The sequence below is a fragment of the Rattus norvegicus genome, chromosome X (genome assembly GCF_036323735.1).
Source record: "Rattus norvegicus strain BN/NHsdMcwi chromosome X, GRCr8, whole genome shotgun sequence".
NCBI lineage: Eukaryota > Metazoa > Chordata > Mammalia > Rodentia > Muridae > Rattus > Rattus norvegicus.
In genome coordinates, this window is record NC_086039.1 from 74,236,267 (window position 1) to 74,251,440 (window position 15,174).

General features: G+C 40.0%; 1 protein-coding gene across 2 annotated transcripts in view; it reads left to right on the top strand.

Moving 5' to 3' along the window:
- The window catches only part of Pbdc1 (polysaccharide biosynthesis domain containing 1), a 56,242-nt gene that overhangs the window by 16,554 nt on the left and 24,514 nt on the right, over positions 1-15,174 (top strand). The window contains exon 6 of one of the 2 annotated variants that reach the window (XM_063280150.1): positions 13,658-14,332. The exons of the other annotated variant lie outside the window; for it this stretch is intronic. Coding sequence (XP_063136220.1) covers positions 13,658-13,707 — 50 coding nt within the window. The 3' untranslated portion in view covers positions 13,708-14,332. Of the gene's footprint in view, positions 1-13,657; positions 14,333-15,174 lie in introns of those variants that run through there. 2 annotated transcript variants of the gene reach the window in all.

The window sequence follows — 15,174 nt, forward strand, 5'->3', positions numbered from 1 at the left end:
TTTCTGTATCCATTCCTCTGTTGAAGGGCATCTGGGTTCTTTCCAGCTTCTGGCTATTATAAATAAGGCTGCAATGAACATAGTGGAGCATGTGTCTTTTTTATATGTTGGGGCATCTTTTGGGTATATGCCCAAGAGAGGTATAGCTGGATCCTCAGGCAGTTCAATGTCCAATTTTCTGAGGATCCTCCAGACTGATTTCCAGAATGGTTGTACCAGTTTGCAATCCCACCAACAATGGAGGAGTGTTCCTCTTTCTCCACATCCTCGCCAGCATCTGTTGTCCCCTGAGTTTATGATCTTAGCCATTCTCACAGGCGTGAGGTGAAATCTCAGGGTTGTTTTGATTTGCATTTCCCTTATGACTAAAGATGTTGAACATTTCTTTAGGTGTTTCTCAGCCATTCGGCATTCCTCAGCTGTGAATTCTTTGTTTAGCTCTGAGCCCCATTTTTTAATAGGGTTATTTGTTTCCCTGTGGTCTGACTTCTTGAGTTCTTTGTATATTTTGGATATAAGGCCTCTATCTGTTGTAGGATTGGTAAAGATCTTTTCCCAGTCTGTTGGTTGCCGTTTTGTCCTAACCACAGTGTCCTTTGCCTTACAGAAGCTTTGCAGTTTTATGAGATCCCATTTGTCAATTCTTGATCTTAGAGCGTAAGCCATTGGTGTTTTGTTCAGGAAATTTTTTCCAGTGCCCATGTGTTCCAGATGCTTCCCTAGTTTTTCTTCTATTAGTTTGAGTGTGTCTGCTTTGATGTGGAGGTCCTTGATCCACTTGGACTTAAGCTTTGTACAGGGTGATAAGCATGGATCGATCTGCATTCTTCTACATGTTGACCTCCAGTTGAACCAGCACCATTTGCTGAAAATGCTATCTTTTTTCCATTGGATGGTTTTGGCTCTTTTGTCAAAAATCAAGTGACCATATGTGTGTGGGTTCATTTCTGGGTCTTCAATTCTATTCCATTGGTCTATCTGTCTGTCTCTGTACCAATACCATGCAGTTTTTATCACTATTGCTCTGTAATACTGCTTGAGTTCAGGGATAGTGATTCCCCCTGAAGTCCTTTCATTATTGAGTATAGCTTTAGCTATCCTGGGTTTTTTTGTTATTCCAGATGAATTTGCAAATTGTTCTGTCTAACTCTTTGAAGAATTGGATTGGTATTTTGATGGGGACTGCATTGAATCTGTAGATTGCTTTTGGTAAAATGGCCATTTTTACTATATTAATCCTGCCAATCCATGAGCATGGGAGATCTTTCCATCTTCTGAGGTCTTCTTCAATTTCCTTCTTCAGTGTCTTGAAGTTCTTATTGTACAGATCTTTTACTTGCTTTGTTAAAGTCACACCGAGGTACTTTATATTATTTGGGTCTATTATGAAGGGTGTCGTTTCCCTAATTTCTTTCTCGGCTTGTTTCTCTTTTGTATAGAGGGAGGCAACTGATTTATTTGAGTTAATTTTATACCTAGCCACTTTGCTGAAGTTGTTTATCAGCTTTAGTAGTTCTCTGGTGGAACTTTTGGGATCACTTAAATATACTATCATATCATCTGCAAATAGTGATATTTTGACCTCTTCTTTTCCGATCTGTATCCCCTTGACATCCTTTTGTTGTCTGATTGCTCTGGCTAGAACTTCAAGAACTATATTGAATAAGTAGGGAGAGAGTGGGCAGCCTTGTCTAGTCCCTGATTTTAGTGGGATTGCTTCAAGTTTCTCTCCATTTAGTTTAATGTTAGCAACTGGTTTGCTGTATATGGCTTTTACCATGTTCAGGTATGGGCCTTGAATTCCTATTCTTTCCAGGACTTTTATCATGAAGGGGTGTTGAATTTTGTCAAATGCTTTCTCAGCATCTAATGAAATGATCATGTGGTTTTGTTCTTTCAGTTTGTTTATATAATGGATCACGTTGATGGTTTTCCGTATATTAAACCATCCCTGCATGCCTGGGATGAAGCCTACTTGATCATGGTGGATGATTGTTTTGATGTGCTCTTGGATTCGGTTTGCCAGAATTTTGTTGAGTATTTTTGCGTCGATATTCATAAGGGAAATTGGTCTGAAGTTCTCTTTCTTTGTTGTGTCTTTGTGTGGTTTAGGTATCAGAGTAATTGTGGCTTCATAGAAGGTATTCGGTAGTGATCCATCTGTTTCAATTTTGTGGAATAGTTTGGATAATATTGGTATGAGGTCTTCTATGAAGGTTTGATAGAATTCTGCACTAAACCCGTCTGGACCTGGGCTCTTTTTGGTTGGGAGACCTTTAATGACTGCTTCTATTTCCTTAGGAGTTATGGGGTTGTTTAACTGGTTTATCTGTTCCTGATTTAACTTCGGTACCTGGTATCTGTCTAGGAAATTGTCCATTTCCTGAAGATTTTCAAGTTTTGTTGAATATAGGTTTTTGTAGTAAGATCTGATGATTTTTTGAATTTCCTCTGAATCTGTTGTTATGTCTCCCTTTTCATTTCTGATTTTGTTAATTTGGACGCACTCTCTGTGTCCTCTCGTTAGTCTGGATAAGGGTTTATCTATCTTGTTGATTTTCTCAAAGAACCAACTTTTGGTTCTGTTGATTCTTTCTATGGTCCTTTTTGTTTCTACTTGGTTGATTTCAGCTCTGAGTTTGATTATTTCCTGCCTTCTACTCCTCCCCACCAGTATCTTCTAACCTGGACCCAGGGAGCTCCCAGAGACTGAGCCACCTACCAAAGATCATACATGAGCTGGTCCAAGACACACACTCCACACGCCCCACCCACACCCCCCTGTTGCACATGTGTAGCAGAGGCCTGCTTTGTCTAGCCTTAGTAGGAGGGACGAGCCTAATCCTGTAGAGATTTGATGCCCCAGAGAAGGTGGATGCCTGGGGGAGGGCACCCTCTCAGAGACTAAAGAGAAGAGAACTCTGGGATGGGGGACCAGGATGGAAGGCAACATTTGGGATGTAAATAAATAAAATAATAATAAAATAAACTTTTTTGAACATAATTTATCACTTTCTTCAAATACAGAAACTCATAGGAGTTTTCTTTGGCGGGGAATAATAAGACTAAGAACCATAAGTTGGACTTTCATCAAGGTAAAAGAGGCTGGGAGGGACTGTAGCAGATTCCCTGCCCCCCAGCATTCCCCTGCACTTTGCGCTACTGCCCTTATTTTGTGAGTGCAGTAAATGAAGAAGTGCCAACTCTGAGATCCCACAAACTCTGTAAAACTGTCGCTGAGTCTCGTGCCTGCCAGCTAACACTTGTTACCTCTCTGTATTTTCTGAGAATAACCGGGCCCAAGCAGATAACTTATTTAAAGATGTTTGAACCCCTCCTGGTTTCTGAGGCGGGGAAGCTTGTTTCCGAGACTCTTTGAAATTAGTTGCAGTGCCTCCCAAAGCAGTGCAAAGGCTTTTTCTGTGGTGTGGAGTTTGGGGTGTCTGTGAAGCTAGTAGGTTTCTAAGAACTGTTACTGTGAAAGGAATTTGCAGATTTAACAGTTAGATCTTTTCTCCGATAAAACTTGTTTTCAAGCTCGGAAAGAACAAACAAACCCTTGTTGGGCTCCAGTTCTACTAATACCACTAGCAAACCACTATGCTAATTCCCAACCTTCTTCTTCCTGCGAGACTGAGTCTCACTAAGTTGCCAAGGCTTGCCTTGAGCACACATATAGCCCAGGCAGCCATTGAATTTCCAAGCAGTTTGTGCTAGGAGGTTTGACTAAAGCAGATATACAACCAAGAAAATAAAAATAATAAAATAAAAATTAGATGTTAAAATGTGAATTATTGATGTAATTAGCATTAATCAGCTGTATTAAAATCCACATGTTTATCAGGTTTGGGTAGACTTATTTGCACATGGGCACATAATTTAAATGCTAGAATTCACCTTACCTTTTACTTTGGTTCAGACAGTGCCCGCTGAAGAGATTATGACTTGTCTTTATTTGCCGTACTTTTTCTTTCGTTTGTTTTTTGAGACAGGGTTTCTCTTCGTAACAGCCCTGCTGTCCTGGAACTTGCTCTGTAGACCAGGCTGGCCTCCAATCCTGCTTCTGCCTCCTGAGTGCTGGAATTAAAGGCGAGCACCACGATGCCATACTTTTACATTCAAAACCTTGTGCCATTCAATACTATAAGACGAGAACTGGGCATTACTGCTGTTTTATCGCTCTTCACTGCACCACTGTTTTGGTCAAGAAGCCATTTTTGTAGTCTTTCTGGCAGGATCTGGCTTCCCTTTGCACAAATTTTATTATAATTGGTTTTTTTGTTTACTTTCTGTGTTATTGTTTCTGTCATTATCTTCAGGTTGTCATATTTCTAGCCTGCTTTCCTTGGAGGTGCCTCTGTGTCAACATAAGTTATTGTTCACCGAGTGTTTAGATGGAGCCGGTGTCTAAACTCTGCTGTCGGCCCGCGACCTTTACTTAGGAGATCAGTGTGTGCTCATTCAGAGCCCAGCCAGTTGACAATGCCACTTTGACATTTACTTTCTACTTGGGCAAGGACTCATTTCCATCTAGGGACTTACATGGTGTTTGAAAAATGGTATTCCTCTAAATAATGTTGAGGTTTGCTTTCATATTAAGTTAACTTATTTTAAAATAGTTTGATCTCTTTGGGCTTACTTTTAAGCTTCTTCAGATGAAGGTAGAGTAACAATTATTTTGGGAAAAAAAATGTTTTCCCGCTTCTGAGAGGGAAAAAAAAAACCTCTCTAGATTTCTTAACACAGTTTCCAACAAAATTGCCTACTCTGGATGGTTGGTCATTCCTGGACCTATATTGGTTTCAGGGATTTTGTTTTTCTGTTTTCTATTTTTCCAATAGAATCAACATGGGTGTACTAATCAGTACTAAGTTGATGATTGAAACCTAGAACCCGTGTGTTGCTGTATCCTAGAATCCTAGCATTCGGGAGGTTTATGCAGTTGGATTGCCATGAATTTCAGGCCACCCTCAGCCACAGAGTAGGTCCCTGTACTTGGAGTTCTCTCTGCGTAGCCTTTCTGCTCTAGTACTCTGCCCAACTTTGCCTTGTGTTGATTTATAGCATCCTCCAATCATTCATTCTCAAATAATAAATCAGTTGTTTCTAGCCTTTAGTCTTAGGTAATTTCTCCCTTCTTTCATTGGCTGGCACATCTAATATAATGTTCAGTACAGTGTTAGAAATATTCAAAATCTCATTTTATCACATCCAAAGTAAATCCTGTTCTCATTAGGATTAGTCACTCACCATTTCTCCATTCCTTTCTGAGTCAATAATTAGTTTTTTTTTTTAATCTCAGTAGATTTCATTTTTTTCTAAACATACGCATATGTTCATATAGCTTTTCTTGTTTAACATGATTAATGTTGGTGAGAACACAAGAGAAACACTTATATACTGCTAGTGGGAACATGATCGAGCCACTTAGGAAATCACCATGAACTGTCCTCAGAAAACTGAAAGTGCAACAACTCACAGAAAGAATCAGAAGCAGCCTACTATAGACGATTCTTCAACGCCATGCTGTCTCTTCTACCTCCCTCTTCTATTTTTGACATTATCTTGGGTCCTTTGAGATATATTTTTTGTTCTATGACCAGGCGATTAGCAACCTTAACTTCATCCACTATATTAATTTACTTATAACCATCATATTATTTGTATCCACCATATTAATTTCTTTATTTTCCATGGAACATCACATGTCTGGAGGTCCTGGTAACTAGGACGTGGATATATTTGAGAGAATTGTTATTCTGCGACCCTGCATTGTGTCAACTTTTGCTTAATATAATGTACTATTATGCTGCTAATATAAACAGAATTAGAATTGCTTTCTTCATAATACAATGACAATTTTATGATAATATGTCTTTGTGTATCGCTCATGTTTATTTAAAGAAGCTCATGTTGCCTAATGTTATTGTTACCACAAAAGCTTAATTTTATTAGTGTTTGAATGATACATTTTTCTCTCCCTTTAAGATTTCTATAACCTTGTATTTAAGATAATAATTCCTGTAGGTGACATTTTTATTTTTGTAATTTCATGCTATTGCTCTGTCTTATTGTAGTCTGTAGCATAATTGCATTTAATATAATTATTAGATTTTATGTTGTAAAATTCCAATTTACTACTTGCTTCCTATTCGTCTCACTTTCTTGCATTCTCCTTTCTAAAAGATTCCTTTTAATTGAGTATTTTCCTATTAGTCCTTATATATCTTTGCACCAGCTTTTATTTCAGCTACTAGAGATGGCCTTTACCTGTTTCTTCTCCTATTTATGCACACGTGTCTCCATTCTTCAAGTTTGAGCTGGCACAGGCAGTAATTCCCGCTGCCCAGGAGACTAAGACAAGATGATCACAAAAGGCCTACCTGGGCCACAAAGTAAGTTCTAGATTGGCCTTGTTAACTTAGCAAGATTGTTTCAAAATTTAAAAATAAAAGAGGGTTCTAGCACAATGCAAAAGCCAAAACACTGACCCTTGTTATAGGTTAACCAAGTGGTCAGGATTTGTTCAGGAGAGTTCTGATCTCTCTCCACTGATCTGGACTCTTAGACAAAGGCTGTCCTCTCTGTTTATGAACAGCGCATGAATATGAAACTATGAATTGGAGTTTCGCAAGGGAGGAAATTAGTTTGGGGTCCTATTGATAGCACAAAAAGCCAGATATGCATTATCAATCTATGCCAATCTGTTGATTTCAGCATTTTTCTTGATGTTTTGTGAGGGTTTGTTTTCAATTGAATGGTCTTAGGATATGCTGTGCACATAATCATTGTTCTGAGTCAGGGATATGAATAGCTCACAAAGGAAAAATAGGGAACATGGTACACCAGGGTGTTGAAAGCATAGTAAGAGTGATTATAGTGTTGTTCTTAGAGGTCAGTTAATTCTGAACAGGTTGAATACGTAGTATATAAGCAGAATGTGTACATAGTTATAAATGATCTCAAAGTATATTATTAACTTGGCTATGAGTTGAGGGAAAGTTTGATTGTACAGGCAAATTTAAAACAACATTTCTCAGGAAAACATTCCCACAGGGCCAGGGATATGCATATGGAGATCCTAGGTTCAATATACAGTACTATAAAAGGAAGAGGAGGAGGAAGAGGGAGGAGGAGGAAGAGGAAGAAGAAGAGGGAGGAGGAAGAGGAGGAGGAAGAAGAGGAAGAGAAGGGGAAGGAGGAGGAGGCGGCCAGTCTCCTTTACATCTTTAATCTATGCTGTCTTTGTTACTTGCTTTAGGGGGAAAAAAGCATAGCAAAAAATGTGGAGACTCCAGGCTTAGTCTTTTTTTTTCTTCAATAATCTATTTTGATTCACTTTATAACCCTATTAAAACCCCCTTTCCAGTCCCACCCTTACAGACCCCTTCCTCAATTACACCCTTGAGAAGGGGAAGTCTACCCCCTTGTGGACCACCCCACCCTGGGACATTCAGCCCTAGCAGGACTGGGCACACACATCCTTTGCCACTAAGGCCCAACCAGGCAGTCCAGTCTTAAATCTAGAAGTTTCAGTTTTGTTCTAGGAGAAGTTGGTCATTATATAAGACATTGACGATCCTGAGAGAACAACCTACTGATGCCCAGAGTACCCCGTAATAAGGCTGAAGAGTCATCACTTAATGTATGAACATTGCCATACATGTGACCCTTGCTAGCTCATCCTTTGTACTCCTTTGTAGATTGAGTAATTCCCTCAGACACCACATGCTGTGGAGTAATTGCAGCCGGACCGTGTCCAAAAGAATTTGTCCCATGCCCAGTTACTCTTGCCCACTCATGCTTATATGATAGTTGTTTTAAGCGTCTAATTTTGAAAGACATTTGAATATTACTATATTATACATATAACAGAAACACAGCCTCATCTTTATACTTATTATTGTGTGTTATTGACTTCCTAATTTAAATGGCTCCTTTCACTTCTTCCCAAATAGCGTGAAGACCTTAGAACATTCTATCCCCATTTCCCCTTCCGCCTCTTAATGCTTCTCACTTTGTAACTGAATTAAAGATCTGGTTTCTGTATATTGGTTGAATGTTATTTACTTATTCAGAAGAGGTTAGAATCCATTAGGTCAAAAACGTGTTGGTTGTGGGGTAAGTTTTAAAAAGCCTGATAATTCCAAACACAGATATGTATATATCCAGTTATTACAGGTGTAGCACATAGAGACTTGTAGCTATTCAGGCACTAGGCATTGTATATCCACTGTGAAACTGTACTGAACATTTTCTAATCCTAAGTAAGAAAAGCCCTGGGCTAGAAGACCCCAGGCTACTACTGGCCTCCAGACATTCCCTCATGCTTCTCAACATCACCTACACATATAAATGTGTCTTTCATCTTACCCTGATTCTCTTCTCCCCGTGAAGATCCCGCATTCCCTTTCTTTTCGGTCGGTTCCCTTCTGTTATCTTTCATGACTCCATGTTAAGACAGCCCACACCCCCTTTAGCCCCGTAATTTCCCACTGTCAGCATGAAGACCTCTGTTGGTAACAGGAAATTTATTGTGTGCTACTGCCACCTCGTGGTTATCTTTTAGGGAAAAACACAATTACATTACCGAAACTAGCAAGTAGGAAAGATAAAAGGAGAAAATTGGGTTATGATAAGGAGTTCATCTGATCCAAAGGAAAAAGATTTAGTGGAAATGGTACATGATTGGGACTTACATTTTGGGATGTGTATGCATCAGTTAGATATGTATATTCTGTGCTGTTGTGTACTCCGGTCTCATGAAACTGGCAAGTAGTAGCACCATGTTTTGCAAACACTCACACAATTGGAATTGCTTTGAGGTGACAATCTAAAGAGGGGAGTCAGTAAGCCTGCCTACGTTTCATACTAGGTAGGCCGTGGGCCTGAATAGGGTAGAGAATGCCTGCCTCTCAATCAGGAGTGGCTTGCCTGCTGACCCCATAATGGACCATGATGAGAGGATCTCTCTGCAATTGTACTGACTCTTTGAGGCTCTCTGAGAGGAGCAGAAATCCTCATCCCTGTGGATGTAGTGCCAAATGTCACAAAATAAAGCTGAGGCCAGTTTCCTCAGTTTAACTGGAGTGGGTACCTTTGTAAAGAGCTGACTGGTTGCACTTCAGTTTGCTGCTCCAGACGGCATCGATCTCACCCTTTTTCCAGTGAATCCTTCATTGCTTCTGTCAAACCTGAAGTTGACCAAAGATAACAAATTTTATCCTGTTCCTCTGAGGACTCCACAGAGATGACCGTCTATCTGCACAGATAGTCCAAACCACTAGTTGCATGCTGGGCTTTGTTATAGACTGCTTTTCAAACCAGGACACTGTGTGGAGCTAAGGTAGGAACTTAGGCTTGGTGTGGAAAACCAGAGGGGAGGGGTTGTGTGAAGAAAACTGCTGTCCTCTGTGGGAAAACTCAGCAGGATATCATCATGATAGTGATGAAGATAATTTTTGTGCTTTCTCTCTGTGTCTGTGTCTCTTTCTCTGTCTCTGTCTCTCTGTGTGTGTGTGTGTGTGTGTGTGTGTGTGTGTGCGTGTGACCAGCTATTTTAAAACATTTTTTTAAATATCAGGCATGATTGTTAATGCCTGCAGTACTAGAACTTGCTCAGTTTTTTCATAAGTACTTAAATATGGAACCCAGCAAAAAGGAAGCATCTAGTTAGGAGCCATTTTTCATAACTGGAGCTGAAAAGGAACAATTGGTATTCACGGTGAGCTATCTTCCTCTCCATCTCCCTCTCCTAATTTTTCAAGATTGCAATATATCGTTATCAACAATGGTTATCATGTTGTATACTAGATCCCTTGAGCTAATTCCTTTTATCTAGCTGCGATCGTGAGTCACCCTTGTCCATCCTTTCTCCAGACCCCTTTACTGCCTGGCTCCTGCTAACCACTTTCTACTTCTGAGGGTTTAGCTGCTGTGATGTTAAAGTCTGGAGGCCTGCTACCTCATATAAGGCCTCATAAGAGACTGTTCAAACAGCTAATATAAATAGCTAAAGTCAGTTTCCTCAGTTGGCTAGGTTGGGTGTGTTGTGTAGCATGATCATGTGGAAAGTCTAAAGGAGGCTGAATTCAGCCCATCCCTTTTTTTTCTCATGAAGTCTGCCGAACAGAAGTCTTCTATACTAGCGTTGATGGCTAACATGAAAACAATTCAATGAGTTGTGCCTGCTCTCGATTTAATAAAAACTAACGAGAAGTGGACTCAGAGTCAAATGTTGCCTGTTAGTTCTGATAAACAATACCCTGTTTGGTTCAAATCACGGGTACTGCAAACAATGTGCTATCCCACTTTGAAGCCAAACCAACCATTCACAGGGAAGGTTCTGTTTACTTGTGAGCCTGGAGAAGAAAGGGGAGGTGACAGAAGGCTCTGAGGGACAAAGAGGAGTTCCCTTAGATGACACCTGTTAAAGCAGTAGGCAAGCTCCAATGCTTTTTTGAGTTAGAGTATGATAGCGGGTTTCTATTTCAGAAAGTCTTAACTTTGTGCCTGCCTCTAATTGACGCTAGCCGACCCTCACTTCAGTACTTAAGGAACTAGCGGTAGCAGAAGTAAGCCTTCCTAGCAGACAACCGCTCTATACCACATTTTATTAGTAGGTTGGGTTCCAAAATAGACAACACTGCCTACATCTATTGGACAGAGATATCCAATCATCCCTAATCTCAGGAAGTATTCATAATGTAAATGAATCCTTTTAGGAAGTCATGTGCTTGGGGAAAGGATAATAAAGGTGACTACTGTCTGCTTAGCTATAAAACTGGCCTAGTTTCATTTGGAGATACCTGTGTCCTGGTTGTCAATGAAGTTACTCCCTTTCTAGTTGTTTGAATGGACTGTCTCAGCTAGGGGGTGGCCTCTTTTGACAACGTATTATTACTGATAGTCACTGCCAGGTAGAAACCAGTTAACTGGAGCTGGAGAGATGGCTCAACAGTCAAGAGTGCTTACTGGCTGTTTTCTCCAGAGGAAGATCCCAAGCACCAACATGGCAGTTTTCCACTGTCCTTAATTCCAGTTACAGGATCCAGTGCCCTCTTCTGACCTCCTCAGGGACAAGGCACATAGGCAGTCCACAAACATACATTCGAGGCAAAACACTCAAGCACATAAAATAAAAATAAATGAATTTCTATATTAAAAAACAGTAAACCTTCCTGACTAGTAACAGTGCTGCATATGGCACAGCACTTGCTAAGGCTGAGAATTAAAGAATGTGGCCTTTTTAAGAACAGGCTTCCTAGGGATTATCAATCGAATATGGTATAACAAGTTACAATAAGACTGGGCACAAGCGGGGTTGGGGATTTAGCTCAGTGGTAGAGCACTTGCCTAGCAAGCACAAGGCCCTGCCTGGGTTCGGTCCCCAGCTCCAAAAAAAAAAAAAAAAAAAAGACTGGGCACAAGCCCTCATATTAAGGCTGGAGGAGGCCAAAGAGTCAGAGATAGTCCAACTTCCATAGTTAGGAATCCTACTACACAAACTATACAAGCATAGCATATATGCAGAGGGCTTAGGTTATAACCATACAGACTCCATGATCGTCGGTTCTGTCTCTGTGAGCCCCTATGAGCCCTGCTTAGTTGATTCGTGGGCCATATTGTTGTGGTGTCCTTGACCCCCTCTGACTCCTACAATCCTTCTCCCTACCCTTCTACAGGATTCCCTGGGCTATGCCTAATGCTCGGCTGTGGGTCTCTGCATCTCCTCCTATCAGTTGCTGGATGAAGCCTCTCTGATCTATGAGTATAGCACAGTATCATAAGGAATTATTTAATTGTTTTGGTTCTTTCTTGGGGGATGCAGGTGTTTAAAAAGACACGGTTTCTCTGTGTAACCTTGACTGTCCTAGAACTTGATCTATTGACTAGGCTGGCCTCAAACTCAGAGATCTGCCTGCCTCTGCCTCTCAAGTTCTGGGATTTAAGAGTGTGCAACACCATGTCCAGCTTAAGTTTTCTTTTTCCAAAATGATATTTATGATTCCAAAACAAAAGTTATGATTCTGACAAGATGCACGCACACGCGCATGCGCGCGCGCACACACACACACACACACACACACACACACACACACACACACACACACACCCCTTTTGTGTGTGTGTTTTAAGCTTATGAAGATACTGTACATTAAAAGTAATTAAATTTTTGGGCTGGAGAGGTGGCTCTTCCAGAGGTCCTGAGTTCAACTCCCAGCACCCACATGGTGGCTCACGACCATCTGTAATGGGGTCTGATGCCCTCTTCTGGTGTGTGTCTGAAGACAGCTACAGAACTCATATTCATAAAATAAATAAATTTTTTAAAAAGTAATTGAATTTTTATCATATAGAAATTTCTTAGCCAAGCGGTGGTGGTGCATGCCTTTAATCCTAGCACTTGGGAGGCAGAGGCAGGTGAATGTCTGAGTTCAAGACCAGCCTGGTCTATAGAGCAGGTTCTAGGACAGCCAGGCCTACACAGAGAAACCCTGTCTCAAAATGTTTCTTTTCTTTCAGTCATTCTGAAATTAGAATTCACTAATTATTTTTGCAATACAGAATATATGAAGCTGAAATATTGAGAATTAAGGGACTGTGTGCCAACCCTAAGTTAACCAAAAGCTAGGAAGTTATGACTACCTGGCACTGACTGGATGTGTTCAAACAATGGGAATTCCCCTGGGAATCTATGCTGGGGACACTCGTGTCTTGGAAAGATGTTTCACAGTTGCAAAAACTTGTCAGATCACCTCATAGAATGAGACAAGGATGGGTTAGAGTGGGCAGGACCACACCTTATCTTGAATTACCTTCATGTCCTTGGCTCTCAGTTTAAACATTAATCTCACTTCGGGATCTGGAAGTTAGATTGAATCACTCTGGCACTCTTGCAAATGTGGACAAACTGAAGAGAAAACAAAACGGAAAAAGGGAGATGGTACAGGGAGAAAGGGAAGAAGGGAGGGAAGGAGGGAGGGGGAAGGAAAAGTTCTTCATGAAGAATCAGCAGGCTGTGTACCTTGAATTTTCAATACTCTAAATGATTTAATCCTGAATTGACTGTCAACATAATCCTCTATTGTCACTTTTCCTCATGCCCTAGGATAGCACCTTTCTGTTCAAATTCTAATTTTCCAGTTCAAGTCACCAAATCTTGCCATAGTGATAGTTCTTTTACCAAGAAAAGAAAATCACTGTAAACATCAATGCGGATGATTGATATAATCTAGTCCGTAAGGACATTTTCATTATCTTCATAACATGTAAATATGATGTTTTACAGTAAATAATAGAGAAATGTTACTTGTTACGTACTCTTTTTGCACTATATTCTGCTTTAAAAGAACATTATTTTAAAACTAGTACAAGATATGTCCACCCATTTTTATAGATTGCTTCTAAAGGTTATTTGATTTTTTTTGCTTATGTCTCTGTATGTAAATGCATATATAGAAAAGGTAAAATAAAAAATCAGCATCTTTACATGTAATTATTATTTTTAATTGTAGTCATTGTTTTTTGTATAAGTTTTGCATATATAGCTGAGCTCTGCTCATTGACATTACGACTACTTTGATATTTTTAGAATAGGAACTGAATTTGCGATTTGTCTCTGCACACTGCGTTAATTTAACATTTTTATACATAGTTTCAGCAATGCTTCAGGCAGAATTCAATGAACTGGTATTTCCTGTCTGAAGTACATACAATATCCAAGGTTCTGCAAGCGAATGTAGTGGACCCTCAACCTGAACATGATGTTGCTTTCTGGGAGCTAGGTTGGCCAAAGTTATGTATAGCTATATTTGAAAAGCATGGCATTTTCCGACGTGTAAAGAAACAAGTGAGTACTTCAGAATAAAATTCAATTTCTTCTTAGCATAAAATCCCTTTCACGGATGAGGTTCCATCCTGCTCTCTGGCTTTGCAATACGCCACCACCATCTAGTCTTCCCTAAATATGCATGGATCGACTTACGATTTCTGAGAGTGTGCTCTTATTTTTAGATTTCTGTGTCGTTCTTGGTGTGGAATCATTTGTAAGTGCTGTGTGCTGCTTTAGAACCTTCAAAGTCATTTGATTGAGCCATGTCCTATTCTGTGCACCCTGGCCTGGCCATGCGAAGTGATGTTGCTTTCCTTGCTTTTGTCATATAGCACACAGTATTAATTTACAGTACACAGTTTTAAATGTTTTCTAGTTATTTCTCTCTCATTAAGCAATTGGCTTCTTTGAAATTAATCGTCTTATTGTTTAATACTTCATATTATATAAACAATTACACTATATAAAAATAAACCTTTCCACGTGCTTTTTTAAAAAGTTGTTTTGGGATGAATTTATGGCATCTATTTCACTTCTTCCTTTCTTGCTATCTCCTTGGACAAGATGTCATCCAAGAAACAACCAAACCCCCCCAGCACTGGCTCTCTGTGACTTCTGACTCCTACTCTGTTATTGTATCCATTCCTTGTTTCAGAAAATTGTACCATGCTCAGTGTTACCTACATATCCATTGGCAGACAGACTGCTCTGGCAGTGTACTATTGACAAGTGTCAGCAAGTGTCACGCCCACCTCGGCCAGCAAGGAAGACCCAACACTGTCGGATTCTTCTCAACAGCCTTTATTGTAGGAGCACCTCATTGTTGATACGGGGACCCCGAGCAACAAAGGCACTAGCCTTATATACAAAACAGGCTATGGCTGTATATTTGTCCTCTAGGGATTGATGGAGCATGAAATACCTCATTAGCATGAATATCACCCCGGCCTTGTAGATGCCAGAGGTATGCCAACACATGCGCTGTAAGGTTGTTTACCACAAACGACCACCGGATGTCAGCGCCATCTTTTTATCTATATGTGCCGCTCCCTACAAGCAAGCAGGGGACATACAATGGTGGAATGTATTAAGGAGAAAGAAGATCACACTGTTAGGCATTTGGGTTGGACAGTCTTAATAAAAATAACCACAGTCATCATTACTAAGGCTAGAGTTCCTTTCTTTTTTTCTTTTCTATTCATAGCATTCAGGCTAGGCTGGATTCTACGGTAACTCTTTTGTTCATAAGTACATCTAAGTTCTGTGATCTAACTTATTTCAAATTAGATTAAACTATTATTAACTACTGCCATCAAATAAATAAAGACTCAATACATTTT